The 12,408-nt window shown below is 36.5% G+C and overlaps 2 protein-coding genes across 5 annotated transcripts; both read left to right on the forward strand.

Annotated features, from left to right (window-relative positions):
• Nucleotides 1–53: 53 nt before the first annotated feature.
• On the forward strand, nt 54–5,299 carry LOC101257384 (protein FLX-like 4). 4 transcript variants are annotated; one of them, XM_004242593.5, is made up of 4 exons: nt 54–241; nt 2,852–3,458; nt 4,322–4,461; nt 4,717–5,299. In XM_004242593.5, the coding sequence occupies exons 2-4, from the start codon at nt 2,923–2,925 to the stop codon at nt 4,974–4,976; spliced, it is 936 nt and encodes a 311-aa protein (XP_004242641.2). In that variant the 5' UTR covers nt 54–241; nt 2,852–2,922; the 3' UTR covers nt 4,977–5,299. The 4 variants fall into 4 exon arrangements, with proteins under 4 accessions (XP_004242641.2, XP_010323227.2, XP_025887639.2 ...); XM_010324925.4 differs by having other exon boundaries at nt 133–241; nt 2,849–3,458; XM_026031854.2 differs by having other exon boundaries at nt 133–241; nt 2,903–3,458.
• A 619-nt stretch (nt 5,300–5,918) lies between these two features.
• Nucleotides 5,919–11,285, forward strand: LOC101258567 (cytochrome c oxidase subunit 6b-2). The gene is made up of 4 exons (XM_004242597.5): nt 5,919–6,330; nt 8,611–8,699; nt 9,466–9,547; nt 11,024–11,285. Exons 1-4 carry the CDS (start codon nt 6,322–6,324, stop codon nt 11,075–11,077), a joined length of 234 nt encoding a protein of 77 aa, XP_004242645.1. The 5' UTR covers nt 5,919–6,321; the 3' UTR covers nt 11,078–11,285.
• The last annotated feature ends 1,123 nt before the right edge of the window (nt 11,286–12,408 follow it).

Raw genomic sequence — 12,408 nt, forward strand, 5'->3', positions numbered from 1 at the left:
TATTATTCAATATTATTCTTATATACCATCTCAAACGACCCTCGAGGGGAATTGGAATTTATCCATATTTAAGGGACTAAAAGTGCAAACTTCAAAAAGTTCCTATAAAAGACTACAAACTTATTGTGATAATTTTTCTTCTTCAAGTGAAACAACACAACCCTTGAATGCCTCTATACCCTTCGCAATTTTGCTTCTCTGGTAGAAATTTTTTTCTTAATGGGCTGTTATTAGTACAAAGGTATGATCTTTTTCTCTTTTCTTGTTATGGGTATGTCTTAATTTGATGAAAAAAATCTTCAATTTTTCCAGCCATTGTTGAAGAACTCAGTTTTTTCTTTTTTCTTTTGCTTGTTTTAGTCTGTTCTTCTTGATTTTGGTTTTTTCTTATTAGGGAGATGAAATTGTTTAGTTGTTTACTGATTAAAAGAAATGATTGTGTTTATGTTGAAATGTTTTTTTTTTTTTTTGATGTCATTGATTGAGTAGGGATGTATAGTTTTGTTTATTTGATTATGCCCCTCTTTGATTTTCCTGATCTTTTGTTGTGTTTTATCTGTTTTGCATTGACCATTATGGGTTTTCATCCTGAAAAGATTTGATTTTTGGATGACTGTGGTGTTCGGGTTAGCTTGAGTTTGTCTGTCAAGGAGTTGGATAGATAGGTAGAAATCACATACTGTTTTTTTAGTTTTGTTGGGATTTGAATGTGAGACCTAATGGTACACAACAACTCCATTAATCAGTAAGGTGTCACTGAAAAGGTTTGTATCTGTGTATGGGGGTTGATAGGTTATGAACAGCCCGCAAGAAGAAAAATAAAGGTGTGGTTGTGTGTGTGTTGTTGTAGTTGGTGGGGTTGGGTGTCTTCTTTTGGAAAGTCATCATGGAGGCAATGGTAGTAATTAAGATTCTGATGCACATTCATTTGGTTTGTTTCTTGAATAGGAAATCGGTGCAAGTGTTTTGGGGACGATAGGTTATGAATAGCCATCAGGAAGAAAAAGCGCGGGAAGGAAGGGTTGTTGTAGTTGGGGGGCTGAGTGTTTTCTTTTGAAAAGTCGTTGTGGAGGCAATGGTAGTAATTTAAGATTCTGATGTAAATTCAGTTTTTTGTTTCTTGAAATTGGAAATCGGTCCAAGTGTTTGGGGGTTGGTAGGTTATGAACAGCTGGTAGGAAAAAAAAGCGCGGGAATGGGTTGTTTTAGTTGGTCGGGTTGAGTGTTTCCTTTTGGAAAGTCGTTGCGGAGGCAATGGTAGTAATTTTAAGAATTTCTGATGCACATTCAGTTTGTTTGTTTCTTGAAATAGGAAATCGGTGCAAGTGTTTGGCGGTCGCTAGGTTATGAATAGCCTGCACGAAGAAAAAGCGCGGGAAGGGGTTGTAGTTGGTGGGCCTGAGTTTTCTTTTGGAAAGTCATTTTGGAGGCAATGGTAGTAATTTAGGAATTCCTGATGCACAAGTCTATTTGTTTCTTGAAGTAGGAAACCGGTGCAAGTGTTTCGGGGTTGGTAGGTTATGAACAGCCTGCAAGAAGAACAAACGCAGGAGGGGGGGGGGGGGCTGTAGTTGGTGGGGTTGAGTGTTTTCTTTTGGAAAGTCATCGTGGAGGCAATGGTAGTAAATTAATAATTTCTGATGCAAATTAATTGTTCGTTTCTTGAAATAGGAAATCCGTGCAAGTGTTTGGGGTTTGCTAGGTTGAAGAAAAAGCGCGGGAAGGTGTTTTGGTAGTTATGTAAGTAGGTCTAAGTTTTCCAAAAAATAAAAGAAAATCATAATTAAGGGTATTTTAGTCAAAACCCCTTCTTAGTTTTGAGTAAGTGAATTCCTAATTCATGTGCCCAAGCCTAAAACATCAATTATTTTGGACTAGAGGGAATATTTATTTAATTTTAGTGAAGCGATTCCAGTAGAGAAATGATTCTCTCAGGTATTAGTACATTAAAGCTGTCTTTCTCCTTGTTGTGTATATATGCTAGCAAGTTGCTGAAGTTCCCTCGTCACCCTTGGCTCCCTATTATTTGTAATCCTGAAGGAGCCGCTAAGTGACTGTACATCTGTCTTCTTCTCTCCCTCAATAAAAAAAATTGAAGGTTGTGAAGAAACCATACTGTTTACAGAATGAGTAACCTCATTATCTGATTCCCCGTCACTTAGCTACAGCTTGTGCCTACCTGCATAGTCATGCTCGTTTTCTGTTCTGAAATGGTTAAATTAGGAGACATGTAACTGGTCTGATAAATAGTAGTCGTGGTATTTCTCAAATTGCTTCTTATCCATCAGTTTCTATCACTATCTATTGTTTCTTGTATTTTGATTATCACTTTTTTTGGTGTACTTAATGTTCCTTTTTGTTTGGAGTGCTTTGTATAGTATTCTGCCATGATCTCTTCACTTCATTTATTTCTTTTTCGATATACTTTGATATGCTTTTGCTTGAGCCAAGGGTCAATCAAAACATCCTCTCTACCTCCCAAGGTAGGGGTAAGGTCCGCGAACATTCTACCCTCTCAAGACTCCGCTTATGGGATTACACGGGATATGTTGTTGTATAACTGATGTGATTAATAGTACATGTAGTTTCTCTGCTTAATTTTCCACAACCCAAGAAGTGCACTGTTTTAGTTCTATTACCCTCTGTTTTCTTTATTTGATAAGGCGTCCTATTACCCTTAAAAGGTCGCACTGCTGGTTTATGATGTCGATCTTCCTCAAATTAGCATTGCTTACCCCATATCCTCAATTATTTATGATTCGTAGTATCAAACTTAAGCTCCTAGCCTAAAATTGGTAAGCTGCAGTTATTTAGAATAATAATCTCATAGTTTATCTTCTCTCCAAAGCAGGTAAATACTTCCTAATATTGAAACCTTAAAACAAGTATTCGCCTTTTTTAGTTCTGGGGCCTGGTGAAAAGATGGCTTCCAGAAGACAAGTACCAGTGTCATATGGACGGTCACTACAAGCTCCAGGAATGGTGCTTCATGAAGAATTGGCTGCTGGCCGCCGCCGCGTTGATCCATTTCCTCATCCTGAGCTTCGGGAGAGCAGATTTGCTGCTAGGGCTGCAGAGATAGAACACCTTGCTGGAGACCATCATCGGTTGGCAGCTTCATATGTTGCCTTAAAGCAGGAATATTCTGTTGCTCAGAGAGAGTTACAGGAACTCGAGGAATATATAAAAAGTACTCAAACAGAAGGCGACATCCAGGTCCGGTTGTTGCATGACAAGATTGCCAAGATGGATGTGGACCTTAGAACCATGGAGAGTATGAGGAAAGATGTGGAGGAGGCCCATTTGGAAGCACGAAGCTTGGTATCAGCCAATATGGAACTGAGCGGAAAAGTACATCACGTTATGGAGAAATTGGAGAAAGCTCATGCAGATGTCAAGAAGCTACCTGAGATGCATGCTGAACTTGATTCCTTAAAGAAAGAATACCAGGAGCTGCGGTAAGTTGAAACATGTCTCTTTTACCAACCTTCCTCCAGGAAAAATAAACCACAGGTTACTTCTATTTAATTGTCTTGAGTTGCTGTTTAGGTGGAAGCATGAACAGATTCCTTACCCATTAATTACCCTTGAAAGAGCTTCCCCTACCCATTACCCTTGAATGGACTTGGTTGACTTCAAAAATTTCAATGGTTGTGTGCCGGATACTCCAAAACTAGTCTATTTTTGGAGAATCCGACATGGGTGCAGCATCATTTTGGAGAGTCCTGCAACATTGGTGTATAGCTATATATCAATCTAGTATGAATCATTTCCAAACTAGTCGGGCTAGCTTTACAAATTCTTCGTATTTGTGTTGCTCTTGTAGACATATTTTCTTCCAATATTAAATATTTTGTCTTTTAAGACTAATTTATGGGTTTTATAGAACTAGAGGGTTCTCTAAATCTTACACTTACTCCTACTGAATGTACAAGTTTCTAACTCAAATAGGAGGACTTGTGGAAAACACCGGATCTATGTGAGTGCAACGATAATATCTAAAGCTTTATGATCAACTGTTATTGCTTTTATGGATCCTTTGTTTCTCTTTGCTCTTAACCAAGTCCACAAATGTTAGAGATAACTTTCTCTATCATATTTTAGGTCCACCTTTTAAGTTTTGATCAGACTTTGTCATTACGGTGTCACACCTATGTGTAAACGTCCAAAATTCACTTAAATATAATATTGCCTGGAATTGTTTGGGTATAGCATTTGGATCCTGCCATGTTGATGATATGTCTTTATGACTGCATGCCGTGTGAAGCAAAACTCTCTGGATTCTGAAATCATGATTGTTTTACTTTATTGGAACATGCAGCAAGACCTTTCAGTATGAAAAAGGTTTGAACATAGAGAAAGTTGAGCAAATGAAACTCACAGAGAAAGAATTGATTGACATGGCCAACGAAGTGGAGAGATTGCGTGCTCAGGTGGTAATTGCCGAGAGAAGAGCTCGAGGTAATCAGTATGCTAATATTCGGCACATCAGCATTATGCTAATTTGGGCTCCTTTTCTGTATCTAACTATCTATTGTTCATTTTGAGCCGAGGGTCTATTGGAAACAACCTCTCTACCTTTTAAAGGTAGGGGTAAGGTCTGCATACACACACTACCTTTCTTAGACTCCACTTGTGGGATTACACAGAGTATGTTGTTGATGTATTATGTATCTATTTATCATAATATATGCTGTGTATTTTCATGTTCCGTAGGTATTGATCCTTATGGTCACCCCTACTTGAACTCAAATCCCATGTATCCGGCTCCTCCTATGCATCTACCGGCCCATATAGACAGTTACCAGAGATCTCATCTTCCAGCAGCTCCTGGCGCTATGGGAGACTCAACGTATCCATATGGAAGCAGCATGGCTGTAATTGCTCAGGGCGGAACAGGAGTTCCACCTCCCCCCGTTACTGATGGCAATGTAGCACAGGGAGGAAATCTTGATGCTCCACAAGGCGGGACTTGAATTTTCTGCTGTGTGATTTTTGGTCTGCTTGGCAAAGGTTGAATCTTCGCGATGTCAACCGGTTTTGCATCCTTGGAACTTGTATTTAAATTTACTTACGCGATTCCTTTTCGCGTTTAACTTGGAGAGGATTTTAACAGCTCTGATGTAAGATTTGCAAGGCTGAAAAAGTAGTTCATGAGACTGGAGAATTGTACATTTCAGTATGCCAACTTAGTTTACCTGCACATATTCTAGTCCATGGAAAATTTTCATGTTTATGGATTATTAGCAAAGGCTACTTCTTTTCATATCATTTTTATATGGGGAGAGTCTTTCGGAAACGACCTCTTTACCTTCGTAAAAAAAGGTTAAGGCTAGGTATATACTATGCTTCTCAGACCCTACTTGTGGTACTATACTAGGCTTGTCGTAGTTGTTGTGGTAAATGATACTTCTCTATTTAAATGTGTGGTTGAATTTCCGATGTACATGCCCTTCAAAATTAATATGCAAGTATTTTTTCGTAACGATATGTATTCGGGTCTGTCTGTATGCTACTTATGGTGAAGGGGTTCAACTGAATCTTCATCGGTAAAATCTTTTTTGTTTACACACTCTTTGTGAAAATATAGCAACTTTTAATTATACAATATCCTATTCCCAATTGTCCAATAATCTTAGTTATACTCTTTTAGGGTTGTTTTGGTACGTTGCTTGATAGGCTGACAAATAAAAGATCAAAAAAAATAATCTTATATTTTATCTTAAGATTATCATCTTTTATTCCTTATACCAAACGATTCCATTGTGGAGGTCATCGTAAACAATTTTGACGAGATTATTGTCCTTTATCACTTGTACCAAAATTTTTTGACCCCAGGAAGTGATCACACACTTTTCGAAAGACTTTTGACTCAAGTAATTCATACCAAAGCAATTTGAAGAAAAAAAATACAAAAAAAGACATAACAGATAATTGATAAAGCGTAACAACTTTCAAAATAAATAATACAAATATTATTATTACTCGTACGCAAGGAGAAAGAGAAGACCCTTAGTACGTGAAGAATGAAGAACTAATTAGCTTTAATTTCGAGTGATATTTCATCTCTAACCACAACTCATCGTTGATTCTTCAATATATTAATTTATATTTTAATTTTTTCTCCAATATAAAAAATAATACAACCTTTTTTGGTCAATGAAACAATTTTTTTTTGAAAAAATAAGAAATAAAATTTAAAAACAACACCCAAATGAATCGGATCCAAAATTTATAAACTTATAATTAACCATTCACTAATTATTTTTTTTCATTTTGAGTCAATTTTGAAGCTTCTTCTCGCATTGATTTGCATCAGCCATGGCCGAGGTAAAGCAAAATTTTTCCAAGAAAAGACAAACCCTAGTTTTATTTTGTCTTAATTGTTTATTTTCCCCTTTTCCAAGTTTTTTTTTTCATTCGTTTTTGATGATTCTATAGTTATTCATGGATTTACAAAGGATTTTATTGATATATGGTAGAATAAACATAAAAGAACAGATTTTTTTTTCTTATTGAAAATTTCTGTGCTTTATTTGGCGATCTGTACAGCTTTTCTGTAGAACTCATGTTGTTGGTTATTGTGGTTGATGTGTATGTGCTTAGAAAAATATGTATAGATGTGGGATTTTTTTTTTGGATAACTATGGTGTCTGAACAAGCTTGCGCACATTCTCGACTAGTGTTGGTGTGTGTGTGTTTAGATAAATATGTATAGATGTGGGATTTTTTGTTTTAATAATCGTGGTGTCGCGGCCAACTTAGGTTCACCTAAACTAATTTTATGGGATTCATGCCACCTCCCACTAGTAACTAGGTGATTCTTTTCACCAAGGCTAGAATAGATGGGAAGCAATCGTCTAGTGTTTTATCTCTGCTGATATTTGAACGTGAGACATCATGGTTCTTTCATAGACCACTAGCTCACACCCTTGGGCGTAAGTGAGTTTTAGTGGTTTTTTTTAGTCAAAGAATTGCTTGTAGAGGTTATTGGTTTTATGGGTTGTGGATGAATGTGAAATTTGTGTATGGAGAGGTGTAAAGTCCAAGTCTTTGATCTAAGTGTTTACATGTGAGAAATAACTAAAGAACTAAAACATGGGTTGAATATTTTGGACGAATAGGTTGCTTAATGGAAGGATTGGAGTAGTGGATTCAACTAGAATGTTTATGGTGATAGAATGAGGAATTCTCAGCCCTGTTGCGATTTGGCACTAAGATTAACAGTAATTTAGATTTATGTTTGAGGTTCCATCTCCAGCTCATAATGAGTTCTAGAAATTGTTAGTTTGTAGCCTATAAGCTTCGAGTATTTTGCCTTTTCAGTGAGATGGTGATATATGATAGAGTTGATATAAAAGAACAGATTTCTGTAGGTTCTTCGGCAATCTATGCAGTTCTCTGTAGAACCGATGTTGCTGGTTGTTGTAGTTGGTGTGTATGTGCTTAGATAAATTTTTATAGATGTGTGAGTTTTCTTTTGTGTGTAAAGGTAGGATAAGTTCTTTGTTAAAGAATTGCTTGTGGAGGTTATTAGTTTTATGTGTTGTGGATGAATATGAAAGTTGGTTTCTGGAAAGGTGAAGTCTTTGATCTAAGCCTTCTTTCCTGAAAGAAATAAACAAAGAACAAAAACTAGAAGGGGAAAAGCGTTGAAGAATTTGGATAAATAGGTTGCACAATTGAAGGATTGCGGTATTGGATTCAACTATAGTGCTGGATTTTGATTGAGTGAAGAAATTTTTTTGGCAGTTTTGTGAAATAGTACTAAGCTTTAGCAGTAATTGTAGATTGATGTTTGAGGTGTGAGGTCTCATCTCCAGCTTAAATGAGTTCTAGAAATTGTTAGTTTGTAGCCAACGCGCTTCAAGTATTTTTCTTTTTTACTGAGTTGGTAGTAAGTTAATTGAAAACAGCCTCTCTACCTCCCAAGGTAGGGCTAAGGTCTACGCACACTCTACCCTCCCCATTCCTCACTTGTAGGATTACACAGGGTGTGTTGTTGTTGTTGGTTGTGATAAGTTAATTGAATTTGTAATCAGGTTAACAATTCACTTAAGGTCGATAACACATTCAAGATTTTTGCTATAGAGATTATGTGAGGCTCGTCTGTGGAAATGACTTCTTAAGCTTCTGCTCAGTATTTTTGATAACAAGGTTGCTCAGTGTTAAGGGCGGGACGAGTGATGTTACCAGAAACTACTGTGATGTTTTCAGCATCGTGGTAAAGATTTTTTTATTTTTTGGTTTTAGATTGTTTTTTCTTTAATCTGATTCCACTCCAAGTAATGTCAATATGTTTACCTGTCACATTAAGTTTCTCAATTTATTTTACAGTTTGGTCTAGATCTTCTGGTTTTTGTCATTCAGAAAGCTTTAGTTTTAGAAAATAGAGAGCTTTACCGTTCATGTTATAGTCCGCAAGTATTATATTGATAAAAGGTAAAAACTAATTGTAACTCAAAATGGAAGATACATGGTAGTGCTCTCTTTTTTTTAAGGTGTTTAAAGAATTTTCTGTGACTTTGTGAATGTATTTACTTCACTTGGATTACTTTGGTACTTGTTATTCATGTTTTATTTATGCCTTCAACTCTGTGTGCCTTTCAGATTGAACTTAAGACTGCCCCAGCTGATTTCCGGTTCCCAACAACCAACCAAACTAGGCACTGTTTCACTCGCTACGTTGAGTTTCATAGGTAAATTCCCATGCATTTTACAGAAGTTGGTGCTTCGTAGACTTGTTTCTCTGTTGCTCTTGAAAACATGACGTTTAAAGGATTAATAATCCCTTAAATGTACTTGGCAATCTATCTTTATTTCTTCTTTGAAAGAGAACAATGAAAAGCTTAGTCTAGGCTAGTGTCCACTAAATTAAGATCATCTGCCAAACTAGGGACTGAACTCCCAATATTGAAATTTTGCTAAAGACGGTTTGAAATCCTGCTTAATGCATGCCTTTCTGCAATGAAACAAGATTGTTTCATTTCATGACGTTATAAATTGCGCGTTACTCAAGGTTAGGGTCTTTTGAAAACAACTTCTCTACCTCCTTGAGGTAGTGTAAAGGTATGTGTACACCCTACCCTCTCCAAACCCCACTTATGGGACTACACTGGGTTTTTTGTTGTTGTTGTTGTGAAGCACTTACCATCACCCATCCACCAACCAAAAAATGGTAAAGAGAAGAAATGGTGGATTTAGTCATGTATGGGGTGGTATTGGTTCAAGATTTTATAAAGTCTATTAATTTACACGTCCAACCGTTTGAAAAAAAAGGAAAAAATGTCGGTTCATTATTTGTGGACTGTGGTCACCTTTTAGAAGATCGTATCTTGATACTGCTTTTTCTAACCTTGTGAACTTGAATTGTTCTTGTAATATGTGGATCATCCAAAGTTGTTACTTTGAGGCGCAGTCATTTTGTGGTTGTTTTACCAACTCTTGCGTCTTCACAAACCTCAGGTGCGTTGCTGCAAAGGGTGATGAGGCTGCTGACTGTGCAAGATTCGCAAAATACTACCGTGCACTTTGCCCTGGTGAATGGGTGAGTCATGTCCTTATTAACTTGTATTGTGGTATGTTTAAAGTGATAAGGTATCTTGTAATTTGTGGTGGGTCCTAGTTCATTGCTTTGCCTTTGAAAATTTTACAGAAGTTTTAGCCATAATTTGAGTTGAAAGGGCGCTTCAATATAGACAATGACTCTGTGAATATGCGTATGATCCTTGAGTCGGAATTCTCTGCCTGGCCAAATTACTTTTCCTTATCTCTTCAAATAGTACATCATGGATGTGTTAAATTACGTATGAGAGTCTATACCAACCTTTTCTAGTTTGAAACCGGTGTGGGCAAAAAAGGTTCTCTATGGCATAAATGCTGCAGGGATCTCACTTCTGCATTCAGTTTATTATGTTTTCTGTTCTCTTAAACTTTCAGCTAGTGGCCATTAGGTGAGTTTTGTCATCGGCACAGAAGATTGACATAAATCTGGCCAAATAGAAGAGATATCTAGGTCGTGTGCATGAATATTGAGCAGTTTATTGAGTGCCTACCGCATTCCTCCATCTATTCTTGATGTGGGACTAAGACTAGGTGATCACGTGTGTCATGACATGCTCCGTGAATACATCCTATCCTCGTTCACCATATGCCAAAGTTCCTGGCTTTTCATCATATTAGTGATCTACTCTATTACTATCAGATTGAATGTCAGTATCTCCTCTTTCGGGTGACAATTAGCAGTCTCGTACATTTATCATTTGTCCATCAAGTCTGTGGGCATGTCTGTGGTGCTACAAGTATTACACAGGAAGTGATTCTAACCCAGTTTCCAGGAAAAAAAGAGATGATGTGATTGGTGATTCGTGTATGTGAATGACCAGTCATTTTGAACTCTTTTTGTATTCATATGTCGTCCTAATTTGATGTCAACGGTTGTTAATTAATTCAATTTACATGATAATCTACAACTTGGATATGTAGGGGACTCGGTTTTTCAAAATCAAAACACCACCCAAATAATTTGTTTTATGCAAACCAAAGAAATTCTACCTCCACGAGGTAGGGGGTAAAGGTCTGCATATACTCTACCCTCTCCAGACCCTGCTTATGGATTACACGATTAACTTTCTGGATGGATGTACAAGCCTCTTAAGTACATGAAAATGACTCCTTATAAACAATATTGGATCCAGTGCAACTATATCAATGGTGAGTAAGACTTAATCCCAACTAGCTGGCATCATCGAAGTCCCTTCCTTCTACCGTCTTGTGCTTTTATCTAAATTAAAGGTCTTACGATCCAGTGATTTTATTCCTTTATATTGTCACAAGTAGACATCTCATCTCATGTCGTAGCCTATATATGACATTTATCATGTTGTTCTGATCCCCTATTGTTCGACCTTCTGATGCTGTACTTAAGCTAAAATCTATGGCTGGTTTTGTCATGTTACGAATCCCTTCATCTTTTATCATCATATGGGTATCGTGTTTTCTTAATGCTCGACTGTTTCTGCAGGTTGATAAGTGGAACGAGCAGAGGGAGAACGGGACTTTCCCAGGCCCTCTTTGATTAACAACCATCAGATTTGCAGCATCCTTTTGGTTATTATGAAGAAGTATTTGATGTTGTTCTTGTTTGAATTGTTAAGGGATCAATAAGGAAAACTTGTTTCTACTTGTTGTTTTCACTTGAAAAAGCCTTGGGAGCTTTATACAGTTTCTCAGTTTTTCATTATTCTTATTCAAATGTTCAAAGATATGGTCTTTTTCTTCTCTCATGTTGGTATATGCTAAATTTTGCTTTTACTTGAGCCTATGGTTTTTCGGAAACGAAAACAACCTCGACATTCACAAGGTAGGGGTAATGTTTATGTGGAAAAAGCTAATTAGACTCTACTTGTGGAGTTATACGGGGTAAGGTCCCCTCATTGGTCGCGACCTGTCTGTTATTCGGGCATGGCACCATCTCAGAGGAGCGGGGTAATTGCGTATGAACCACTTCTATTCTCGGAGCTTCATGTTCCCTTCCGTCGAGTAGTTAGAATACATTGTCTTTTCATGTTTAAAAAATTACTAGATAGGTATTCATATATACATGTATCTATACCCGCATATGTAGTTGAATATATAAGGAGTTCACATCATTATATATAGTTAACGAATCAACGATGTTTGAATATCAGGTACCTGCATATGTGGTTGAATATACAAGGAGTTCACATCATTATGTATAGTTGACAAATTAACGATGCTTGAATATCAGGTGCCATGCTCATACATGCCCGATGTTATTAATCACTTCGCCATAGTAAAAAATTGACGTTGTAAGCACCAAAAGGTGTGATTTAATAGTCAATAAAGTGATTCGGGAATCATGAGGTTTTATCATCTCAGGTTCAAAACCAACGTAAGTAAAATTGTTACGTGATATCTTTTTATTTATTTAACCTTGATAAACAATACTTGCATTGATGAAAGATATTCCCCACTTTCTAGAATTAGTCAAATTGTACACAAATACAAAGTGATTTTGGATATCATGATTTAAAAAAAATAATAATATTGGAATATATAATAATCAACATGGTCAAGTGTCTAGTTGGCATAATTAAAAAGCAATATTCTTAATTTTAATTCATTTATTTGTTAATTAAGTAGGTCTTAACTTATGTCTATTTAAATATTAATTACTACTTAGGACATCTTTCTTCTCCTTGCTGTCTTGGTCAAATTCAAAACAATAATAAAATGAAATATTTTTTAGGATTATAAGTGTATTTTGTCATTTAATCCAAAAAAATAATTAAGGAATTAGGTTTATCTAAGCTGGGTTATACATGTGGTATCCCTCAAGTCAATTCATTTATTTTTTTAAAAAAAAAATTAGTGGGAATTTCAAGG

Source organism: Solanum lycopersicum, chromosome 7, assembly GCF_036512215.1.
Source record: "Solanum lycopersicum chromosome 7, SLM_r2.1".
NCBI lineage: Eukaryota > Viridiplantae > Streptophyta > Magnoliopsida > Solanales > Solanaceae > Solanum > Solanum lycopersicum.

Excerpts from the sequence above, each read along its gene's own strand:
- LOC101257384 (XM_004242593.5), top strand. The coding sequence starts at position 2,923 with ATGGCTTCCAGAAGACAAGTACCAGTGTCATATGGACGGTCACTACAA. Across the intron at positions 3,459-4,321 it reads AAAGAATACCAGGAGCTGCG|CAAGACCTTTCAGTATGAAA; the intron begins GTAAGTTGAAAC and ends TGGAACATGCAG. Across the intron at positions 4,462-4,716 it reads TGCCGAGAGAAGAGCTCGAG|GTATTGATCCTTATGGTCAC; the intron begins GTAATCAGTATG and ends CATGTTCCGTAG.
- LOC101258567 (XM_004242597.5), top strand. Across the intron at positions 8,700-9,465 it reads CGCTACGTTGAGTTTCATAG|GTGCGTTGCTGCAAAGGGTG; the intron begins GTAAATTCCCAT and ends CACAAACCTCAG. Across the intron at positions 9,548-11,023 it reads CACTTTGCCCTGGTGAATGG|GTTGATAAGTGGAACGAGCA; the intron begins GTGAGTCATGTC and ends CTGTTTCTGCAG.